The 24,482-nt window shown below is 38.2% G+C and overlaps 1 protein-coding gene across 9 annotated transcripts in view; it reads right to left on the bottom strand.

The window, feature by feature from the left end:
• The window catches only part of SNX14 (sorting nexin 14), a 45,716-nt gene extending 21,645 nt beyond the window's left edge, over positions 1-24,071 (bottom strand). For 3 of the 9 annotated variants that reach the window (XM_059468042.1, XM_059468043.1, XM_059468048.1), the window contains exons 1-15: positions 23,920-24,070; positions 23,718-23,838; positions 22,817-22,893; positions 22,626-22,704; positions 15,958-16,001; positions 11,230-11,317; positions 7,562-7,646; positions 5,174-5,330; positions 4,823-4,898; positions 3,936-3,980; positions 3,771-3,851; positions 3,512-3,626; positions 2,962-3,117; positions 2,550-2,674; positions 1,434-1,492 (exon numbers count right to left, since the gene is read on the bottom strand). In XM_059468042.1, coding sequence (XP_059324025.1) covers positions 1,434-1,492; positions 2,550-2,674; positions 2,962-3,117; positions 3,512-3,626; positions 3,771-3,851; positions 3,936-3,980; positions 4,823-4,898; positions 5,174-5,330; positions 7,562-7,646; positions 11,230-11,317; positions 15,958-16,001; positions 22,626-22,704; positions 22,817-22,893; positions 23,718-23,838; positions 23,920-24,059 — 1,448 coding nt within the window. In that variant the 5' untranslated portion in view covers positions 24,060-24,070. Of the gene's footprint in view, positions 1-1,433; positions 1,493-2,549; positions 2,675-2,961; positions 3,118-3,511; positions 3,627-3,770; positions 3,852-3,935; positions 3,981-4,822; positions 4,899-5,173; positions 5,331-7,561; positions 7,647-11,229; positions 11,318-15,957; positions 16,002-22,625; positions 22,705-22,816; positions 22,894-23,717; positions 23,891-23,919 lie in introns of those variants that run through there. The other 6 variants (XM_059468045.1, XM_059468049.1, XM_059468050.1 and 3 more) reach the window with 4 other exon arrangements.
• Positions 24,072-24,482: the final 411 nt, after the last annotated feature.

The following is a 24,482-nucleotide window of genomic DNA, read 5'->3' as shown; positions in this document are numbered from 1 at the left end:
AGATGCATTTCAAAAACTCCAGGCAGCAATGGCCTGTAACTTCCCCCTTTCTGTTTTTAAAAGCCAAGCACCAGAGGTTACCTACATGTTTTCATATTTTAACTAGATTTAAGAAAAGTATGACAGAATAGTTCTAATCTCTGACATGAATAATTTGGGGGAAGAAAGCAGAAGGCAGATTTAAAGGTCTAGGTGAAACGCCAGAGCCATCCTCAACGGAAGCCGAAGTGTCTTTAAGGTCACCCTACAAGGAGTACTGTGCAGGGAAGGATGCAGTTTGGGCGAGCTGCCTTCATCCCATGCCTCTTTGTTAAGACACAGAAGTTTGCCAGCACCACTATGAGACAGCACTACACCAAGCTCCAGTCCTGGACCTACAAAAACTATAAAGACTACATAAAAGATGTCACCCATGGAGACATAATAAAGACAACAATCATCCCATTTTTGAAGAACAGAAGCAAGGAAGAAAGGTATGTGCCAATAATACAAATCTCACAGTGGGCTGTGAAACAGGAGTTTACTGTCAGGTGTAACTCTAATGAAAGCAGAAAATGTTAAGTGAATGAGTGTTACTCCCCTAGAAGAGGACAAGAATTGGCATTTTCCAGAGTACCATGGATCTTACTTCATATCAAGAAAGAAAGCCTATCCAAATTAAAGATTGTCTCACTGATGTTTTCCCTTCCTTTGGCCAGGCTGTAAGAGAAATTCAGTCAGGCTAGTCCACGACTGCCAGAGCCATCCAAGGTAAAGTGAAACACAAGAAATTCTGAGACCTCAAGGTTTATCAACCTAGCCCAAGGTACAGTGGAAGATCACCCATCCCCACCACAGGAGAGGCTCTTCTCCTCCACAGGCTGTAAGGAGCCTGAAGGGGGTCTGGACCTTAAGTAAGGAGGCCCAAGCCCAGAAACAAGGCTTCTGATGTTGCATTTCTGTCATGGAGTGGGGGAACAGAAAACACATTCAATCTAGAAGTGGCAAACCCTCCTTGTCACAGTAAGAGGAGATTCCCATCAAATAACCAGGCTGGTTTGGCATGGGTACACTGTACCTATCTCTATAACATGTGAAGAAGATACATCTTGGCACCACTAAAATGCTACTATATACACACAGCCAATTAAATTACCACTTGATTTTCACATAATCTCATTCTCGCTGCTTTTTTTTTTCCCCTTCCCTCTTCTCAAATGTTGAGGTCTAAATCACATTCTAAATTCCTGAATGTAAAATACTTCAAGAGAAGAGATGTCTTGTATAATATGCTTGCATCTTTAGTACGTAATTTGTACATTTAAAAACAAAAAAGTAGAGCTAAAAATTTAGTCAAATTAATATCAGGCAATAACAAAATTCTTACAGTTTAATATTTCGATGTTTTAAACTAAAAATCAAAGAAAACCGCTTAAAATTTCTACCATACCTACCTGTTAAACTTTGAATTGCGGGTTGGGGACTCTGCTCCTCTCAAAAGGTGTCTGAAGTACTGTAGCAGACAGATAAGGTACCAAAGGAAACACTGGATTAATTGAGGTAAAGGCTACTGTGCAACAATATTGCAAAATTCAGGAAATGAGAACTGAAGGAAAATCCAAACTGACCATAATCTAGCAATTAGAATTTTAATCTGGAAAAGGACAGACCATACAATAATCAATACATGAGACTACGACTACTTACTTAACCTAACATAATCATGAGATTAAAACCACAAAGCAGAAATAAAAATTAAATTAAGCACCAAAATCCATGTCTCCTCCTTGTTAAAAAATCAAGTCTTTGAAGCATTACATCTATGATGTGAGAGATGACCATCAAAACCATTTTTGAGAAATGTTCTTTTTATTAATGCCAAGTAAGGCAAGTACCCTGGACAAATGAATATATTCTGCCTCAAATAAATGCAAGAAGCTTAACACACCACCTGACTTACACACAAACTTCTGAAAGGAACATGAATTCAGACTCACCCCTATGATTGAAGTGTGTCCTACTGGAAGGCCTTAGGCAGATAAAGTCAACACAGTGCAGGGAATTCTTAAGGTGGCATTTAGAACCCAATCTGACAACAATCTTAAATACCTTGTAAATAGCATTGAGTGATCTTCTTGAAAACAAACACCAGACTTTTAGCTGCAGGAATGCATAATGCTGAAAAAACCTAAATACACCTTTTGTATCTTTAAATCTCGCTATATTCTTAAAAGTAAATAAAGAGATTGTGTTCTACATGTGTCAGGCAGATTATTTTTGCACCAAATTTGCAATCATAAAGACAGGGTGGAGAGGATTTTGGAATAGCTGTGATAGACACAAAATGTTACATCAAAAACATGAAGATTTCCTTTTATTCTGTGATTATGGGTTGGACTAGAATGAATTTTATTTTCCTACTGAGAATGGTCCAGCTCTAGAATGTAAACTGAAGGGGAAAATGAAGCCATATTTTTCAGTTCCATATACACGTGACTGCTGTAAATAGCGTATCCTAAAAAACTACAATCTTCACTTTTAAGATTACTCTTCCAATCTCTCATGTTTACCTCATCACTGTGACAGAACATGGGAGTAAAAACATTCTCGAGCAGAGACAGGACATGCTCATAAGCTTCAAACAGACACCGCATAGTCTGAAGTTTCACAACATCCTTATATGGACCTTCAGCAACTATCAAAAAAAAATATAAGTATGAATAGAGAGAGATATACATAAGGCATATAAAGTTTATGTTTTCTCCTGGTCAGAGTTTGTGGTTATTTTGCAAGCTACTCCAAGTTTTATAAATAAAAATATAAATAAATTGACAAAACAAGGATTAAGCACAATATAGCATAGCAATAATTTTTAAAACTGGCAAAAAAAGTTTGATGATATTCAGCAAAATTTCTTTTCACTTTATTACAGCATGTTGTTTAAATTTCAATGTACATTATTCCTTTCGAATTCCAACTTACTTCTTTGAATCTCTTCCACAATGAAAGGGTCAAATCTGATCTTGTCGATGCTTTCATCCAAACAGTAGGTTTTATAAATTTTCTGTACTTCGTCATGAAGAGACATCTTTTCAGTATCTGATAGTTCTGGTCTCAAAATTCGGTCATTGAATTCCTCTGAGGAATAAAGGAAAGAAAAACCATTTCTTGATCAACTTGGCAAACAAATAACATCCTGAAGCACCCTATAACATCAACTAATTTTCCAGTAGGTAAGTAATTTGCAAAACTTCAAAATTAAAAGAAACATAAGACATCTCAAAATCTGAGGTAATAAGGCAGTTGCCTTCTTATTAACTATAATTCAGATCTGTTCATAAAGTTATTATTAAAATATATTGCAATTAGAAGAAATTATTCCTTATCACAGAAAGGATAAATTCATGAGGTTGTTCCTGGCATATGAATGATTTTTTCTCCCTAAATTACCCAGATTCAAATTGCAGTGTTCCATTAGAATGATTGAATGATTTCCATATCATCAAGTAACATCAGCACACTGTAATCTTACCCACAGCCAGGCAGAACTGCAGCACATGGACAGCCCCTTCCTGTTTCAGGAAGTTCATAAACCGAAATAAAAGGTCCTGCTGATCTCTGATCTCCTTTAGCTCCAGTTTCAGTACCTGAGTAGGTTAAAAATGCAGTCAGCCAACTTTCAAACTTGCAGTCAGCACATAAATAACACAAAGAGCTGTAGAACAAAATCAGCAGGTAAAGTAAAACACTTGTTCAAAACAGGAAAGGAAATAAATGCTGCCTTTGCTTACAGATGGTTTTTTATTTCTTGGCTCGGCAAATTTCTGAAGGAATGGAACCAATGAGGAAGTAGGCTCAGTTGCTATCTCAGGCTGCAGAAAAAAATGACAACTGGGTAAGAAAGCTTCTTTCATGGGTGATCAAAATGCCACTGTTTTAACTTTGTCAGTACTCACTGGACTATCATCAATGAAGATCAGCAGTAAATGGTTGACAGTATCCTGCAAGAAACACAGCACAATAAATAAGAATATGGTTAAAGAAACTCAACAAAATAGATTAAAATAATTTCAATGCTATGTTTTACCCAAGTTTAAATGTGAGTATATTAATACTTTTAAAAAAGCAAAGCCTGGCAATACACGTTTGAGAACTGACCTTCAATGGTCTCAAGTTTTTACAAGTCAGAGAATTTCTGAAAAGACCTGCACAGAAATATTCTTTACCCAGTGGAAGAAAGGCCTCCAAAGTGTTTTTACTCAAAGTGCAGATCTAACAAACTAGAAATACTTCCACCCTACAGTACTTTCTGTTTGCAGCCAGGTGATGCCTGCATAAGCACTGTCATTCTGCCTATTAAAATACATGTATATATCAATACAAGGATGGCAGTGTTGCAGCTTCATAAATAAATGCCCTCTGATTTGCAGAATTGAGGGAAAAAAATTGATTTCAATACAGTTGCAAAAAATGCTGGTTACTAAGACTGCTATAAAGATCCACAGAGCTAAAGTCCAAGTAATCAAGCCCTTTTTAAATGTAGCAATAGCAACTTGTAGATGTTTACATTTAGCACAGCATCCTCCCATTTGACAGCAGCTGTAATCCTTTACTGAAAAATGCATTCTTAAGAGACCACACCAATACTGTTATTTCAGTCAGTTCAGTGAGTTAATTCATATGAACAAACAAAAAAATTGGCCACAATATTTCTTTTTCTTTTATCTAGTCAAAATGCACAGCAAGTAAGTCATTGCACATAATTTGCTTTACCACAACATACTTAGCAGATAAACAGTAATTTTGAATAAATTAAGATTATTCTTGTGCTCCAAAGTCTTACAGGGTCAGCTAAGAAATCCAGTGAGGGAAGGAAAACTGAACCAGGGAGAATCTCTCTAATCAGAAGGGCCAGGGATCTGAAAAGAAAATAGAAGAAAGAAAATAAAAATCCAAAGCAATATTAGATTACCTAAATTTCTAAGTGAAGTTTCCAATTCTGTCAAAAACTACTGGGAAATATTTTAGGATTTCATAATACCATAAGCAAGCTATTTTAAGACAAATCCAAAAAAAAATCATAAAAAAGGGGTAAGAAGGAAGATGACTGTGAAGTTCATTCTTTCATTTTCCAAAATGATTGTACTACATAATATGGAAACACTTTAAACACAATTCTAAGTCATTTATATACCTGCACTCTGTTGACTTTGGGGGCAAAATATAAGGAAAAAGAAGTTCAGTAAGTTTTCTCAAGTAGTGAAGTTCATCTCTTCGGCTTCTCAAAGCAACATGCAGTTCTGGTCCATATTCTTCTAAAGCAGCTTGCTGCAAAAATTCCGCACTTTTTACTGAAAGAAAAAACAGCATCACAGAGTTGCTTCAGCTTTTTCTTACTGGTAAACAAAAGATAATTGGTTGTTTGAGCTAAAAAGTTAGTATTTGTAGTACACACACAACTGCCAAATGGATAAAATGTTGAAATTTTATGAAAGAACCTTGGCTTAGACTTTGAAGCCATGCTATGTAAAAATAAAACCTCACACTGAAATAAGAATTCCTTCACCAAACAATTGCAATTTCCATAGTATCCAGAATGCTTTCTCATTTATCATTATATATAAATATATATAAAATAATATAAACTTTTATTTATACATTCAGTTTATATACACATATAAACTAAATATAAAAACTCAGCATCTGGATTCTCAAAAAAAAGGCATTGTGCAAAGTCTGCCTCTAATTGCCTTTTTCCTGACCTTCTTCATGATCTCCATTTTTTTGGCCTAAGACAATTTGAAATCAACGTAAACTTTTACTCAATCCTGTAGTATCTGTTTCCTCCTTAGAACATTTAAAAACAAATGTGAAGGAGCATACATTTTAAACACAGGGTGAAACAAGCCAAAACCTTCAGGAGGATATGCTAGAGTACTGCCTCCTAAATTATGGTGGAATTGAAAGAATACATCTTTATCAGATTAAAAACTATAGATATTAATTAGAAGCAACAATGTTACATTTCTTCAGATCACTTCAAAGGCAAGAACTGAGCTGCTATAAATCACACCTAGCTGAACTAGCAATGTGGCACAGCCTCATGCCAACACCACCACCAGACATAGTGAGGTATGTAATATATTCCTCAGCTAAAAGTTAAAGCTTATTCCCAGCATATGAGAGAAGCCTGCTGGCTTGGCTTTCACAGCCAAAACCCAAGAGTGATATCAGCTGACAGAGGGGATGCAGGAATATACATGACCTGGTAAATCTGCCTAGCTGGTGTCACTAAAAGCAGAGAGAAGGAATGCAGCCTCTAGCGAGGGCAGGCAATGAATTGTGGAGGTGTCTGTGAAAATAGGAATTATTAAGAGAGGTAAGGGTAGCAAGAGCAGGAGAAAAGGAAATACCTCCTAAAAGCAATCCACTTGAAAAGGATTTAGAAAATAAGGAGAAAAGGCTAGGCTCAACTAGCAAAGCAGGGTCTGAAAGCTGCCTCTGAACCACGTACTGTGATGGCTGCTTTAGCAATGTTTACTAGAAAGTGCTACTAAAAGTAATTTTCAGTTGCTGCTTCACATATCTACCCTTAGGAAACAAGTCTTTTTTTTTTTTTTTTAAATACTGAGAAAAAATGGCTATATTTACAATGTTGTACATATAAAATACAGTTCTTTACTGCTAAAGAAAGTGTTTCCAACTCCTTGGTAGAAATCAAAGGAAACATGAAATTTGGCATAAACAGCACTTCAAGATTATCTATCTTGAAATTGCTGTTGTGCCATGAAAGACATCCAACATGATTAAACTATGTCTCATTACTCATCTTAATCATTAACACTACTCACAGGACCAATGACATGTATTTATGGATATCAAGCAGACATTTGGAGGGAAAGAAGAAAAGTTCATGACTCCAGTTAAAGTAAACATCAACACTTAAAAACTGAATGAAACCACATTTAGTAGATACAGCACTGTGGAACAAAGCCAGTGGAAAAATAATAGCAACAGCAAGTGCTTCCAACTATTTCTTCTATGTGCAGTTTAAATACAATTTTTACATTAGGCTTGTGAAGATACTCTTATCTTGGATAACAAATATGCTTTTATGAGACTTTTTGCTCAAAGTCTCTCCATGGCTTTTCAACATATTACAACTTCACTAATGCAGATTTCAAATCATTCTATCTATAAGAGCTATGAGGTACAGTGCACAGATGTACAAATCCCTTCATCTACAACTGCTCATCTGGAACATAAAGGAAAAACTTCAAGAAGCATTCCTAAATGATCTTGATTGCTCTAAATAGACAAAACCCATATTCCTGTTCACCCCTGTACAGAGAGAGAAATTTTGTACTTTTATAGAGGCAATAAAAATCAAAACAGAGAATACAATTATGTATTTTTTCCCTATTTGCCTTCGCACCCACCAGAAGAAAAATGCAAAAGGACCTCATTTTTAAAAAAAGAGGCCATAAGGATAAACAGACAAAGTAATATAATCTCAAACATGCATAAAAGAATATTCATACCTGGCCTTTGAAACTGGCAACATATTAAGTCTTGACATTACCTTTTTGCCTGGCCTTGGCTATTACTTCAATGTGTTTCATTGCTGCCTTGAGCATCTTCTTCGTTACAACCGTTGGAATGTCCACCTAAAGAATAATTTCAAAATCAAACCAAAACTGTTCTATCCCCTCCCCCCCCCCAAAAATGTATTACAGACAACCATCAAACAGTAATTTGCTTATATGCTGTGGTTTGAACCATAAAATAAACCATTAAGAAATAATAAAAAATTCTCTAGGTGAGCTGACAGTGTCCAAGGTATATAAAAACACGCAGAACTAAATGCCATAAACAACACAGTTAACACATTTATTGCCAACTCATTCCCATTATGAATTTTTCATTGCAATAAATAAAACAAGGCAGTGTGACTTTTGAGTCACAGTAGATGAAACCCAACTCCATGGGACAATTTGACCACCAACAACAGGAATCAAGTTAACTATGCTCTGCTTCTAACACTTGCATGCCTTAACACTCTACAGTTGTGTCCACAAGGACTAAAACCAAAGAGAAACCTTCCTACGTACAGGTGGAAAAAATGTCACCCCTCATGTGATGGCAGAACCAAAAGAGAATTTGAGTTACACAGTCAAAAGACCATTAGTGCCAAAACCAAAACCATGTGATCATAAGCCAAACAACAAACATGTATGATTTAATAAAGGATTGTATTAGGGTCCTGTATTTCTATTTTCTTTGGTGGCTACAAAAATGGAAGGAGAACAATCCAGGCACAAATGACTTTGGGCTGCCTTAGCCCTGCTCCAAACAGGCTCTGATCATGGTGCTCATGGCTGTATCCAAGCTGGTGCTGAAAACCTCCTGAGTTGAACACAGTCACCTCCTCCAGCCCCAGTCATCTGGGTGGCCCTCTCGTTGAACCTGCTCCACTTTCTTGTAAAGTGTCCAAAACTGGATTAGTATCCTACACGCCATCCAAAGAGCATCCAGTGAAGGCAGATAATCACTTCCTTGATTTTATCTGCTCCTGTCACTACAGGCCAAGATGCTGTTGGCGTTTTAAGCTGCCACTGATGGCTCATATTCAGCTCACAGCCTACTATGGGCCCAGGTCCTTTGCAGCAAGCACAGCTTCTCCCTGAACCCAGTCAGTCTCCAGCCTGTACAGTTTCAAGGAACTCTTTATCACCTGCAAGTTTTCACAGAAACTCATCTAGAAGGTGATTTACACTTCACAGATTCTTTATTTTAAACAAGAGACACCTTAGAGATGCAAAAACATGCACCTCTAAGTGCTCAAAATATAACAATTCTAACCAAGTTTCTTTCCTAATGGAGGAATCCCTCCTTGATACAGCATCTTGCCAGACAAGAGACAATGCAATTGCAAAGGCCACCAGAGCCAAGAGAAAAACTGGTGTTTTTTATTCAATTGTACAAGGAGAATATTGCATATTCCTGCACACTCTCCTATAATATTTGAGGTGCACAGCTATGCCCTGACCTGGCCAGCCCCGACAAGCCAGTACAATTGACTGGAGCTGCCTAAAAGTAAGGTCAGCTCCTGTTTACAAGCACAAAAGGACAAGCTTCTGCTTATCAATGGAAAATCCTGTCTTTTGTGCCTCACATTCCAACAGTAATTTCTAGAAATTAAGAGTTTCCTATGGTATATAAGGATAGGGCAGTGTTTCTTCCTGCAGAGGTAACTCAAAGAGCACAGTCAAGGAAATTGTTATCAACTCTGCAGCAGACACTGAGAACTTCTGTCAAAAACTTCCATCAGATGCAGGGTTATCTATACTATACCATACAAAGGTGTGGTATAACACTTCCTTTTCCCTTCAAAATCCATAACCAATCCAGCAATGGCCACAGCAAGAAAATCCAGATTTGAAGTATTTCAGCATATTAGAGTTGACTGGCCTGAAGTGCTTCTAATTTAATTCAACAACCATGCTTTGACCTAGGCAGCTTTAAAGAGAAAATAAAAGCATTCCTTCCATCAAAGCAATTTGTAATTTTAAGTCTCAATTCAAAAGTAGAATATTCTTTGGCAAAAAAAATATAAAGATATAATGTAAAAACTGAAAAAAAGCCTGTGTTTTCTCACACAATTCTTCCTTAATTTAAACATTTTATCTCTATTAGTTAGAACTACTGCTTTCAAGCATTTAATAATAAATCCAAAACAGAGTACAGCTGTTTGGCAAGATATACAACTATTTTATTTTTCAACTGATGATGACTAATTTCTCCTCAACATATGCATTTCTGTGATTAACTCTATTTTGTAGGTCCCCTGACAGTGCTTAATACTGGCTTGATTGTTTGTTGCACACACTGCCTACCCAGAGAACTGAAGACACCACATTTAAATGCTCACTGTCAAAGGCAGAGATGGTAAATTAGCACTCTGCTTCAAGGTGCTGTAACTCACTTGAGATATCCCAATCAATGGCTCATTGCATGATCAATACAGGAGACATGGTCACTTTCTGAGTCAACAATGGATCCATGCACAATGCAACTAACACCAGCAAGTATTACAACTCCAAATTAAATTTTAAGACCTTGGTCTAGATTTTCACTTCGAAGCTTTACTCCACTTTCACACCTCCATACAATATCTGTGCTACACAGACATTTCCTAATCTTCTCCCATGTCCATTTTAAAAAGTAACATGCCTGACTTAGAGTAAACAAGAAACTCTCTGGATTTGATATGTAAGAAGGGGAGAATCACACTGTTAATAAGTCATGACAGGGTACATGCACAACTTGTAGCTCAGAAAAAAATGCTGTTAGTAAGGAGGGGGAAAAAGACACATATTTATGGTCGTGGCTCCAACAGAGAGGCCAGCACTGACTAATTCTTAGTTAGGAAATTCTTAGGAAATTGAGTTAGCAACCCTTTCTGCTTAGAACAGCCAAATAGTTAGAAGCAATTCCTGTGAAACAGGCTTGGAGCACTTTACCAGGAAATAGCTGTGCTGTTAAAAAGAGAGCACACAGAAAAAAAAGTATATGCTAATAGATAAAACACATCAAATAAAAACTTGTAATCTTTAGCACTCAAAATGCTCCTGAAGAACTGCATTAATGTAAGAACCACATCTGTTTTAATTCTTACAGTAACCTGGTCACCTAATGACAGTCTTCTTTATAGACAATGTAAGGGCCTTGTTTGCATTTTAAGAAGACAAGCAAGCAGAAGCTATAACACAGCTCACCATTTCCCAGTAGGTTTTTTTCAGTAATTCTCAAAATGGTTTCCACTTGGATTAAGTCACCAAAAGACAGCTAAAAGATCACAAGCTTTTAATAATGCCTTGCACTGGTGTAATAAATATATCCATTTGCAAAAACTGGGGAAAGGTTTGAGTCACAAGGGACCTTCACAGATCACTTATTCCAATCCCCTGCCATGGCAGGGACATCTTTCACTGGAACAGGTTGCTCACATTCAACACAATGCTGAACACTTCAAATGATGAATCTTCAGAGATGGTTTACAACTAGGAAGGGGATAAGTTCCAGAAAGATGAGGCAGAGACCACAAAGAAGTAACCTGGATGGTTAGAAACAACCTACAACATAGGGCTGACATTGGAATCACAATTAAAAAAAATAAAGAACTCACAAGAGAGGGATATCAATTAATTCTGATGGAAAACCAAGACTAATACATTTAAGTCACCTTACCTTGTGAATTCTTCGAACTAAGACAGATGCAAAAAACCTCAGTGTCCCTCTCAGTTCATCCACTGAGGACTCATCATCAGTAATGTTTCTGCAGTGTTTCAAAGCATGGCATATGAGAAAACAGAATAAAATAAATTTCTATTAATCCAACCACAATACCTTTGGCACTATTAAAAGCATAATAACAAGAACATTCAACAGTGATACTTCAGCTGGAATGAACTGAAATGAAAGCTACCAGAGAGTCAGCAGTCTTCTGTCTGAGGAAAATACACAGCATTCCCACAATGTCTGTGCACACAACAGCTTAAGAAAAACATCAGGAAATTGCAATGATATACCAATTCCTGCTACCATATAGTATCTGCACAATTTTGACTGAGTAAAATCTAACCTAGTTTCTACACAGAGAAACATATCCAAACTCAATGGTATAAAGGAAATTGAAATTATTTAAAGTGGCTTCTGCTTGGAAGCAAAGAAGAATTTAAATAGATTTCCAAATCGCTGTCAAAATATCATCCAAACTTTTAATCTGGCTTGCCAGTTTCCATCCACTGCAATAAAATATGTTCAGTCAAAACTCACGGTAAAAATAATCAAATGTGATTCAGGAAGAAAAATACCTAAATCCATGACTTTTTTTGAAAATTGAATGAAAACAGGAAATACGCTAAGTCTTAGATGAAGAAACTGCATCTAAACTGAGTGGAAAAAGATCACGATGCCAGCATTCCACAAAATGCAAGGGAAAACCAAAAACGTATCTGTTATTAATATGAACTTCAGAGCATGACTAATATATTGGTAAAACTGAACTATAACAGCTGAATAATGACAAAACAAAGGAAGTTGCATCCAGTTTTAACTAATGATCATATGCAAGAACCATCACACTTCTGGTGATAAATTAGTGTAGTAAGTAGAAATATTACTTGTGTTATAAAAGAACACTACAAGCAAGAACAGGACATTTAAAAATAACTTTTAAAATTATGCATAGAACATTTTATATTATTCAGTATCCAACTTTTAAAGCACTTTTAGCCTGGGTTACAGAACATTCAAAGGCATGTTGATGATGAGCAACCAGGTAAATATACTAGAGATACCAGTGACCTGAGAGTCAAAGTATGTAACTAATTGCATGAGAAAACACCTCAAAGAAAGCAGCCTGGCACAAGAAACCCAATTATCCTGCAACTGCTAATCACATGCAGATAAGAACACTGTAGGAGAAAGTTTGGTTTAAGATCAGCAGCTGATATTTGATATGCAATATGGTTAGAAAATACCCACACTGTCAAAGGGATTAGCATTGCCAAGGGGTTGGCAAACCGACTGTATTATGGTATTACTAGCATTTGACAGACAGGAAGATACATGAAGTAATTTGGACCAAGAAGTTGTTATTTTATTGACAGTTAGATAACCAGAATCTTGGCTAGCTCAGCTTGGACACAACTTCATGCCACATATTCTCACAACAGATTTGCAAAGACATTGTTTTAATCACCAGCAGACTGAAGACTGGCAAAAAAAACATCATGAACCTGTAAAATGTCAAATCTCCAGTGACTCAGGGGAAAGTCCAAATAACCCTCTTGGAAACATTTTAAAAGCTGGCTGTGTTTTCCCAGAACTTTAGAAATATTAATTGTAAACAGTTACAGAGTCTAATGTCTCAAGAGAGATACACCCAACTGCTATTGCATGCAAAGCCTTATGGGATCCACTGATAAATGAAAATCATATACAAATAACAAAGTGATATTTTTCCTCTGTGTGTCAATTATTCTTAAAAAACTTGGCTAACTCCTTTCAAAAAGATGTAGAAAATAAGTCACAAGCTAATAAAAATGTACAGCTATGGTTTGTAACTCAACAAAAATTCTAAATTTTTCTTGCATTACTTGCATTTAAAAAGAACTTTCATTTAAAATAGAAGCAGCTCCACATGTGAAAACACTGTGTTTAGTCACCATCAAAGAGAAATGTTTTCATAGTAATGTATCACAAAAATGTGGTAATTCCTGAATTCTGTCCTAATCTGAGAGAACTGGAGTTGCAGTACCATCAATGACCAAAAATATTTAGTAAGCAAGAGTGACCCATTCAAACTTTAAACTCTATTTAAAATAAGGTCAGTATAAGTAAGATATTATATAGTCTTGCTGTACAGCATAAGCAATAGACTTAGACCCGTGTTTTGTAGCTCTGCAAACTTGGCATTACTTACAGCTATGTTTGATTCTTCTCATACAGTTGAAAAAAAATCTTAATATAACCAGTATAAATACTTTGAAAAATAAAAAACAAAAATGCACATAGGTATAATGACCTATTACAGTAGAATTCAATGGATTTTAAGCACTAACCCTCATTCCCCTAAAGTGGTCCAAATTTAGGACCCGCTTAAATTTTAACCTGTTAATAAAAAATTAGAAATTCTTACACCATTTATTAATGAAACAAAGATAAACCAGTTTTTATACGCTTACAGCACTTTTATTCCTAAGCAAAAAAATCCATTATTTTATCTTGCAACCCACCCTGGAAACATAACACTTCCCAGGCTTCTGACTGAGATACATCCTGGTAACACTAATGTCCAAGACAGCATCAGTTGGCACAGCACATAAAGCAAAAACCAAGGTCGTTGAAAAAATAAATAAATAAAAATTAAAGAAAAAGGTAGCTTCTATGCAAAATCCATTCACATGAAAGGCAGAGCAGCTATCCCAAGGAATTATGCCCAAACTTTTCTATGCAAAGGAACACAGCCAAGTGTTTTAGCAGCCTATCTGTCAAGCATGAATTGCCTGCTAGTGCTCACCCAGCCACGCTGCTAAATAAGGAGAGCGTGGAGCAAAGGCTCTGGGAAGAATTAACCTGAGTTAGGTTTATTTGCTCAGAAAACAAACATGCCCTGGATGCATGAATTCTATTTCTCAAGTGATGTGAGCTCTGCCAACAGTGCAGGCACAACTAGAGTAGGAAAAATCAGAGCTGACATGCTCTACAAGCCAGCTCTCAAACTATGGCACACAGACACAGTTCAGGTCTCCCTGCACAAACCCTGCTGGAAACACCTGAATGTCCAGATTAAACAGGGTCACATCTGACATTACTACTGTTAAACTGAAACCAGTAAGCCTTGCAGGACCAAGATGCTTCCTGTAGAATTGCTTGGACATCACAGCACTCACTGTAGATCACTAAGTCCTGGTATTTCAGGTTCACGTGAACCTGAAATTTAACAACCTTCAGGCTGTTAGATTTCATCAGCACAGTGTGAATTTATGGAACTAGCTCAAAATCCAGAGGTACAGCCATGCAGAATTTAAGACAGGGCAGGAACACCTACACTGCTCAGCAGAGGGCAAGATGGAGCACAATGTAGGCTGGTTGGCTTCAGACAAGGTGTACTTTACACTGCATTTCTAACTGTACATTACAGATATAGTGAATTATTATCCCCACCAGATGATGTATTCCAGACTTCCACTGCCTTGGGTGTCAGAGAGGTAAGTAATTGGTGGAAGCCAAGTTTTCTTGTCACTCCATAACAAAGACATTAAAGACACTTTCCACCAGCCAAGAAAAAACTGTTTTCCAGTCATGAAATACAGGAGATGGTTGCTTTACATTTGTTACTTTAACAACAACCCAATAGAACATGCTCTAGTTTTCTGTATTTGAAAATTTAAAACCTCGAGGTTTCCAATTTGCATTCACAAGACATGGTGCTAAAGCTCCCTCTGCTGTTTGCATCAGCAGTGAAGTTTTACACTTCAGCATATTCAACACACCAAGTCAGAGGTGACATGGGCAGGTATTGGCCATAATCAAAACCCAAGAGGCAAAGAAGTCTGAACAGTAAATTTTGGGTCCCAGAGACAGAAAAAAATCCAAACGACACAGAGTAAAAATAAAAGGAAGCATACTTTTTTTAGGACAAATTGAACTTTCCATTCAATGAAAAAGTCAAATTCAGAATTAAGGCAAGATGTTGTTTTAACACATTAATGTCAGCATTATCAGTTATAATATTTTAATATCTTCTTACAAAGCATTGCAAAGCACTATAATATATATATAAAGTACAAGGAAGAAAACCCGAAAGAAAAAAAAACAACACAGAAAAAATAATCAGCCACAGTCCTTTTTTTTATTCACTATTTTATAGTTATTTACACAGAACTAGTGTATTCAGCACAACATAGTCACCAACAGTCTTAAAAGTTGGAAATTTATGAGATGATGTCCAAGAAGTTGGCATAGGTAGTTTAAATATCTTTTCTTTAAAACCCTGCAAAGTTTGTTTTTTGGTTGCTTTTCCTTTTTAGCAATGTGATAGATCAGTATGCTTCTAATCTGGAAGTAAACTTCAAAGGTAGTGACAGGTTGAATTTCCACACAGATTTCCATCAATCTGTATTTAGTTCCAAGTAAGAGTTATCTCAAAATGAACATAAAAAAATAGACAATCTAAAAGTGGTTTTAGGATGAAATCCGAATTTCAGAACCACCTCTATTATAACTAAACTATCAAAAGATCTATTCTACTCAGCTAGGAGACAATAAAACAATGATTCCTAGCACTCAAAAGGATCCTTTATCTTTCACTAAGGAAAGAGAAATGTATATTTTCAGGTATCAACTTCTCAAACAGGTTGATAAATATTTATGATATTAAAAATAGTAACTTTTAGGTAAAGCTCATACCTGTACCATGGATAAATAAAGTTTTCCAGCACCAACTCAAGCACCTGTGCAGAACAAAGACAACCATGTTACAAAATAAACAGTTTACTACAAATCTTTGTTAGAAGAGTTAACATCACAAACACCTTCCAAAACTCATAGGACATAATTTATACATGGTAAAACATAAAAATGTGTAAGTTGTGATCCTGTTGCTAGATCAACCATTTAGCATTGTGATCAGTACTTTGGGCAACTAACATCAAAGTGATGCTTTCATCAGCTATCAACACGAAACATCTGCCATAAGTACTATCAGTAACATGAAGCACAGTGTCATGGCCACTATCAGGCAAATGCTACAAAAACTGTAATCTTACCTTAAACAGCCCATCCCTAAATTTTCAGATCAGTCCCTGTTCTTTTCTGGCACAGCATGGAGTGTCCCACAGGCACAGTTTACATACTACCCTTACACACACCTCCATCCTTTCTCACCCAACCTCCACCTTCAAGACGGGTCATTCCTGCATGCTCACCACTCTCAAAGAAAGCAAAAGAATAGTCATAAATAGCAATTCCTATGAAAGCCATCTATAACAAGGAAAGAGACAGAAGGATGCAGTATTCTTAAGATTCCTCTTCCTTCAGTATAGCCCCAAGATATCACCTACACTACCTTCTCCCACTGCAACTTATCCCTCAATTTGAATCAGGGTTTTAGAGATCAGTTCATCCCCAACAACACCAATGCTGATGAGGGGAGTAAGAGAGAATACATGTTGCTATGTGAGGCTCCTCAGCCATGTTCTGCTGAAGGAAAGGTTTTTCAAAGCCACTGTGTACAAAGAAAAATGTGAAGTCTGTTTGAAAGGAAAGCTGAATGTACCAGCTGATATACAAGTGTCATTCATGAGAATAAGTGCTACTCTTCTTACAAGATGTGCTGCTGCACTCATTCACACTGCAAGAATTCAAGACTTACTAAATTTATACTATCTTTAGGGTACTACATACCTCTGCTCCTCTCATGATTATAAAAGCATACTCAATAAAAAACACACATGGCCTTTTTAATTCTTCTCAACTCTTCAGACCTGAGCAGCTCAAGAACACTCTTTTTCTGTCTTCACTAGTAAGAATACCACCTACTCAGATTGGATAAGATACTTTCTCTTTTCCAGCTGTTCCATTTCAGTGATTTTCTTCCCCTCTCTCTGAAGAGACGTCTTGCAGCTTGGGATAACATTAGATGTCTGTGTTATGGACCACACAAAGTCATCAGTGTCTTTTCTCCTACCCTTATGTGCTACAGCAGTAACAGATCTCAAAACTGTAATACCATCATGTGTTAACGATGGATGGGTAAACTAAATGTTTTATCATGTTGTCGTGCGAATCCCCATCCCCCATCTTGTATTTCCATTTAAAAGCAGGTGGAAGGGTAAGGGAAATGACAACAGATGCTTCAATTCCCAGTCTAGAAGAAATTAAGAAATCCCAGGGAACCTTCTATGGAAGTCAATCTTCAGACAATAGAAAGGAGACCTCATACAGCTCCAGTCAGCAATCACAGGCCATTAGCCATAAAAGCAGTATATTAAACTACTTAAACCAATTTCCCTGATGCCTTCCATAGCACTGCCACTACATGAGCCACAATTTGCTCCACAGAAATCTCTGTCTCACAGGTATGGTGACACTATTTTTCCTCATGCGGAGTTTCTAACAAAATAAACCTCTTTCAAGGCTCAAAGTGCACTCTTCAAAAGAAATGCCTTACAGAAAGCTTGCGAAAAAAATCTGTCTATTAAAGGAGCCCTTTTCCTTCTTCCTCCACTTTTCCTCTGTGCTTCCCCATCAGAAGCAACAGCAGCAGAGCAACTTCTGTTTGGAGTGGAAAGTGCACTTGCAGAGCCTTCAAGCACAGAACAGTACATTCAAAGGTATACAATGAACTCCTCTTGAAACAGCTTTCTTCATTTATGACTACTATTTTTGAACTGAGAGCCTATCAAGTTTTCCATGAATGTGCCACTACAAATTGAGTTCATTTGATGCTGACATAACTTATTGGCCCTCCCTTTCTCTATAGTCCTATAGAGGCCTCTGAAGGCACTTGAAGAATTGTTTCCAACAGAGAGAGATCTGATCCTTATTGCTGTCTGAGAAAAACACAGTTCTGAGATTCATCTTCCCATGGTTACTAAATAAGCAAGGAAAGTAAAAAAAGGTGCAAAACCTGATGATCCTTCCCACTCAAAAGTGGAAGACAAAGTCTCCTTCAGATTCATCCCATGTTGTAGTAAGTGAGCCCCAGCTGAACCATTTTACAGACTTACCAGTGTTTCTCTTCCACAGCCACACTGTAAGTGCAAGCTTTATGGTACTGCTTCCACAGAACACTGCAGACAATCCCACCAGACAAAGACACAGAGACAGCACGCACACAGACAGACAGCTAACTCAAAATGCACTTTTCACTGGAGTCCACTTATTGCTGATATGGTATCAGAAGGCAAGACACATTCTACTAGGACTCAGGTTACCTATATGGCCCTAATAAAACGTGTGGGCACAGAAAGCAGGCCCTACTTGCAAATTAATTAAACACATGGCAGAGGCAGTTAAGTATGATGCTCCATTCCACCAAGGTGTTGAACAGAAGTTAAAGCAGAGCTACTGTGTGAAATCATCCCTACAGCAAAAATGGAAGTGCTGAAGAAGTAATAAGCCATTATTACTGCCACTAACTTTTTCAAGGCATGTAGTCCATACCGGTTTTCCTTCAACCCTATCAGCATTCCAGACTGTATAAGTGCAATTGTGCTTGACAGAAAAATTGGCCACATCATCCACTGCACTTTCATGAAGCACTGGGGAAGCAGGACATGTGCACCCACTTCCATTCTATCAACAACAAAAATATTATTCAGGCTCAATTGCTCACATTGCACACACACCAATGAAGTAGATGGGACACCTCAAAAAATGACAGCTAATGAGAAGCCATTTCCTTGTCTGTAAAGTATTATCCTCCAGTTTTAAATACAAATGATGAGTCATTCCATTTAAAGCCTACCTATTTTTCAAGCATTTTGCAAAATGACTGGTTCTACTATGTGTGGGCAGCTTTGAATTGGAAAAAGATTACAAGTGTAAAACCAAATACAGCAGGTAGCAATATAAGGAGCAGCTGAATTAAAAAAAAAAAAAAAGAGAAATTATTTTCTAGCATGCACTGCAACATTGCAAGCTAGTCAGTCTTTGCTGCTGAGACAAGCTTTTTGGGGACTGCCACACAACTGACCCCAATTGTCAGGAGGAGGAACTGTGCAGATGAATGATGCTGAATCAGTGGCAGGTCAGAACTACCAGGCCCGATCACACCAGAAAGGAGCAAGGATTTGATACATAAACCACAATAACAGTTCTAAAGCCTTAAAAGACAGCACAACCTGACAGCTGAGGCCACTTTCTGGGAGTAGAACAAGCCACTCCAATAAGAAAGCATACAGTCCATTGTGCTAGTGCAAGAGTTCAGGACTTGCAAAGAGCACATTCAAGCAACAACTGATTTCTTGTCAGGCATTTGTCTATTTCTTGCCTTTAGAAAACAAAAACAAAAAAAATAAAAAAACTCAGTCCCATAATGGAGTCAAAAACCTGAGAAGAATTAAATGAGATCAAAAGACAGCAGCATCTTGATCCAGTGAGACTTTTTTTCACCATGCTGATAAAGAGTAGCTGAGCAGCTTTCCACAGATTTGACTTGCAACCGTCTCTCACATAGCAAAAATGAGATTGTATAAAAGAGAATTGAATCCTGTTGTTCTGGTAATAAATTAATCTTTTTCTCTACAATCTGTAGCACCTGGATTATACACAATGTAAAACTAACCAACTGATATCATGTCCTAATTCAAAAAGAAAGAAAACATTGAAGAAACAAGCATAATGCAAAATGGATTAGAAACTGGAAAGAAAATTAAAATTAGGTGACTGCATTATTTTTGTGCAAGATACAGCCCAAATTATAAAATACTGATGGATGCATGGTTGAGACAGTTTAGCATTCAACTGTAAAAACAAACATAAATGTGGAGGGAGGAATGTTCAGGCACAGGTTCTGTTATTCTTGTAAACCACGCACAGCAGCTGAATAGACTAAAACAAGGCTGCAAACGATTAAGAATTTGCAAAGTGAGACAAACTATCATCACAATCCAACACAGAAAAATCCATACTTGTGAGGAAAACTTGGATTTCTTCTGATTTGAGTGTGTATTAAATTATTCTGAAAGCACTTGAAAAACACAAGCTTGAAGGCTCTGCACCTGGCTCAAATTAGAAACATTTGGAAATGAGGATATTGCCAAAATTCTTCAAGCTGCAAAAAAATAACTAGAAAAATTAAAACATAATAAAGAAATTCCTAAATTATTCCAAGTATTTGAAGAAACTGCTTTTTAGAAACAGACTGCACTCTGCACTCCTTTAGAATCTAATTAACCTTAATTCAATTCACACTGTATCGGCTTCTCTCTAATGTATGACTAACCCATAAAAGAAAATAAGAGCAGTCTCTCCTTCCAACCTGAAGCAGGCTATCCAATTCCAGGCCAGCATTACATGCTGCATCCTCAGAGCAGGTGGTGAAGAGGAATATGGTGTGGCCAGAGCCCCTTGCCACCCTTTTAACCAGTAGAGAAGAGCGGCAGTGAGGAACCATGCAATGAGATTTCTCACCCCAAACAGTATCTGTCCAACACAGGTGAAAAAGGTGACTCACACTACTTGTTTGGGCTAACTGAGGAGGGTGACCATGGCTCAATGCCCTGGAATGGTCCAGAACCCAGGCCTGGCTCTTCCCTCCGGGTAAGCACACAAAGGAGGTAAAGGAATGAGAAGCATGGCCATGGATACACATGACCCACACCTGCAGTGCTAAATAAAGCAGGGCCTGGGACATGCCACTGAAGTGAAAAGTAACCGCAAAGAAAAGGTCACTATTTTGGTAAAAGCAGAACTACAGCAATCACATGGAAAATGCCAAGAAGGTAACTATGGTATCTACTCATATCACTTGCAAAGAGATACTACAAAGAACCTTCTCAGCATCAAATTCCCATTTAAGCCAAACAAGAAAATTTCCAGTTCTTCAGCATCTACAACATCCTTCATTAGACTGCCCCAGCCATTTGGTACCACAAATCCTAAAAATATTAAATGCATGGAAGCATTTATTTTACATTCTATTATTAAAGCAAGAGTCTATTGAAATTCTATTCAGCGATATTGCCATCTTAATACAGTTAAACTTATTTTAAAAATAAATTAAGTAGCTGTAAAAGAATAAATGTTTATTTCTGAAATCACAGAAGAAGTCACTTCATTCAACTAGTGGAAGTCAACAAGTTGTTACCTGTTCTTTTTAAAAAAACATATTTCAACTGTCCATGCCTTCCTCAAGGTTTTCATTCTCCTCCCACTCCTTCAGTGGGCCATGCTTGGGACAATGTCTCTCAGAGCTGAACAGAAGGGTCAGCTTATACCACAGACACACATGGCTCTGACTTCACACACCATGCTGCTAACTGCAAAAACTGACACACAAAAACGGACTCACTTCTGCCATGCCAGTTGTTCACCCTCCTCCCACAGAACTCCAAAGTTGGAATTCTAAATAAAAGGATATTAATCTACATATGTGCTTGTGTACCTTCCTAGCTTCAAAAAACACAAAGCTTATCTGTTTAGCTCCCAATACATTGCATCAATTACTAATCAAGGAAATAAAAAACCAAGCACAACAAAAAACTGTTCTTCAAACAGCTCTCTTTTTAAAGAGATTAGAACGAAATAAAATTTCTGATTTACAGTCTTGCTACAAAAAATACATATGCTGTTCTTCTTTGAGTAAATTCGGCAATTTTATTTTAAAGAAAGGTTTTGTTACAGCTTTATCTTATGACTTTAAATAGATTCATGGAATGGTTTGGGTTGTAAGGGACCTGAAAGATCCTCCAGTTCCCAGACCCTGCCACGGGCAGGGACACCTTCCACTTGGCCAGGTTGCTCCATCCCACCTGGCCTCAAACACTTCCAGGGACAGGGCAACCAAAAGTTCTCTAGGAAACCTGTTCCAGCACCTCACCATGCTCACAGTAAAGAATTTCTTCTTAATATCTAATCTAATATCTAATATCTAATATCTAATCTAAACCTACTCTGTCAGTTTGAATCCATTCCCCTATGCTCTTGTAATTTTTTCCATCTTTCTTGTAGAGTCCCTACCATCAAATTCTCATCTTCATTACAGAACTTTTGTAATTGGATCAAATCATCTTTTACCCTCAACTCCAAGAAACTAAGCAGGCTGAAATCCTTCATTTCTACAACACAGACATGCTCAATTTTAACTGATCTTTCCATTATTCTTCCCAATTTACAGACATTTTTTCTGTGTTTTAGGTGCACTGCTACACAAGCAGTCCATGTTTAAAAGCAGGCCATCTTGGCTCCCTGCTCCCAGCAAACACTCCTTTGACTTGACTTGTATTTGAACAAGTTAAAACACCTGCAAGGTACATCTGAACCATCTAGTGAACCAGAAGCAAAAGGTTTCAAAGACACATAATAAAAACCCACAGAATTTTAATGTACTGAAGAAACAATGCACCAATTACCTCTGAAAGTGATGCATCAACCTTGGAAGGCACTTTCAGATCCAGCCATGGCTGATAGTTTTCCAGAAGCAAAGTAGGTCTGTAGGAGAGCATGGAGAAGTTTATGTAACAATGTGCAACTGACAGGTTCCTACTGTGATGTGTCAAAGGGCAGCAGCGCCAAGCTTAGGAGTGCCACACATGTAATTTACCTGTGCCTCTTGCATTTGACCTTGCCACACACAGCACAACTGTGACCATGGGGAAACAGCTCCGGCAATTCCAACTGCTAAGAGATTTGGACAAGCTTACATTCTCCAAAATGATGACTCTAGTAACATAGCCAAACATTTGTAAATTTCCTTTCAGAGCATACTATTACAGAGAACTGAATAAAGACAAACTTATTCTTCCAGCAGGAAAACAAGATAACAAAGCATAGCATGAAAAACAACAGAATCTTAAAAGAAAAATGGCTTTCACTGAAACAAAGTGGGAACACAGATATCCTTTCACATCTCCACTCACCTCCCTGTACATTATTCAGTCTAGTAACAGACCAGATGGTTTCTCTGCCTTACTCATAGCCTTGAACTATTGCAACTATACCCTTTTAGTCCTATGAAATTCTACATTGAATTAAGTTAGAAAAGAGCAATTTGCTTTGGGAATATTTTTCTTTTTGCAGTGCAGTACTGCTTAGAGAATTTTGATTACAGTGAGCAAAGACTCACCACTGGCCTATGAAAAGGAGGGCATCTTTAGAAAAGAAAAAGCCCCCTTAAAGGAGCAAACAACAACATAGTTTCTCCACTGCCTGCTACTGAAATGCTCAAAATGTGCAATGAGAGAAGGAGGAAATAACATCCTTGGACAGCCCAACAACCGGCCTTGCAGCCGTACATGGATTTGACGGGACTACGCAGAAATACGCAAAGAATTCAAAGTCTTAACCATCATCTGCTTGCCACAAAACACCTGTCAGCAGGACTGTGTGAGCTGTACTGATGCACAATATTTCTGAAAGCAGCTAGGCTTAGACAATAATTGCTACTCCATATAGATTCTCATCGTATTTTTAAAAAGCACAAGACTCTTTACAGGCATATTTACCTTGGGTTTATATTTTATTGTGAACAGAAAATTAGGCAGGAGGGAGTCCGGTCCCAAGGAACAGTAGAAGGTGACGACCCCAGCCACGAAGGACCAGAAGACCATCAGAACATGAAGATACCTTACAGACACACAGGAAGGAAAAGCCGCTGGTGAGAAGGCGCAGCGCCGCCCGCGCCCGGCTCCCCACCCGCCCGGTTACCGGTTCAGGAGGACGGTGGCGGCGCCCAGCCCCAGGAGGAGGCAGCAGGAGAGCGGGTACTGCCGGCAGGTCTCCCGCAGCCCCTCGGCGCCCCGCAGCCGCCGCAGCAGCCGCCGCCCGGCCGCCCGCACCCCCCCCATGGCGGCCGCTGCCGCGCCGGCCGGGCCGGAGGCGGGGCCGCTTCCGCTGCCGGCGCCCGCTGATGGCGGCGAGGCCGCGACGGGCCCGCCTCAGGGGCCGCCGGGGCGGGGACGGCGGCGGGGGAGGAGCGGTGCCCGCGGAGCCGGGAACGGCGTCCGTGCAGCACCGCCGTGGCATTTGCAGCTGCGCCGTGTCACGTAGCGTGCTAAGCACTGCAAATAGAAGGGCTCTGATGACAGCAAGCTTACCTCGTTATAAATACTCGGGTTCTGGACAACGAGGGGTTCCCATCGCCAAGCGGCCAAAAAGTGCTACGTCTGATTAAATGCTCTATATTTGGATGATGACTGAACTAAATCATTGAGTGACTGGAACACTAAAATCCTATAAACACCACTCAAAGCTTCGTATATTGGCTGTAA

Source organism: Ammospiza nelsoni, chromosome 3 (assembly GCF_027579445.1).
Source record: "Ammospiza nelsoni isolate bAmmNel1 chromosome 3, bAmmNel1.pri, whole genome shotgun sequence".
Taxonomy (NCBI): domain Eukaryota; kingdom Metazoa; phylum Chordata; class Aves; order Passeriformes; family Passerellidae; genus Ammospiza; species Ammospiza nelsoni.
The sequence above is the reverse complement of the archived record's forward strand: the minus strand, read 5'-3'. Positions and strand labels throughout refer to the sequence as shown.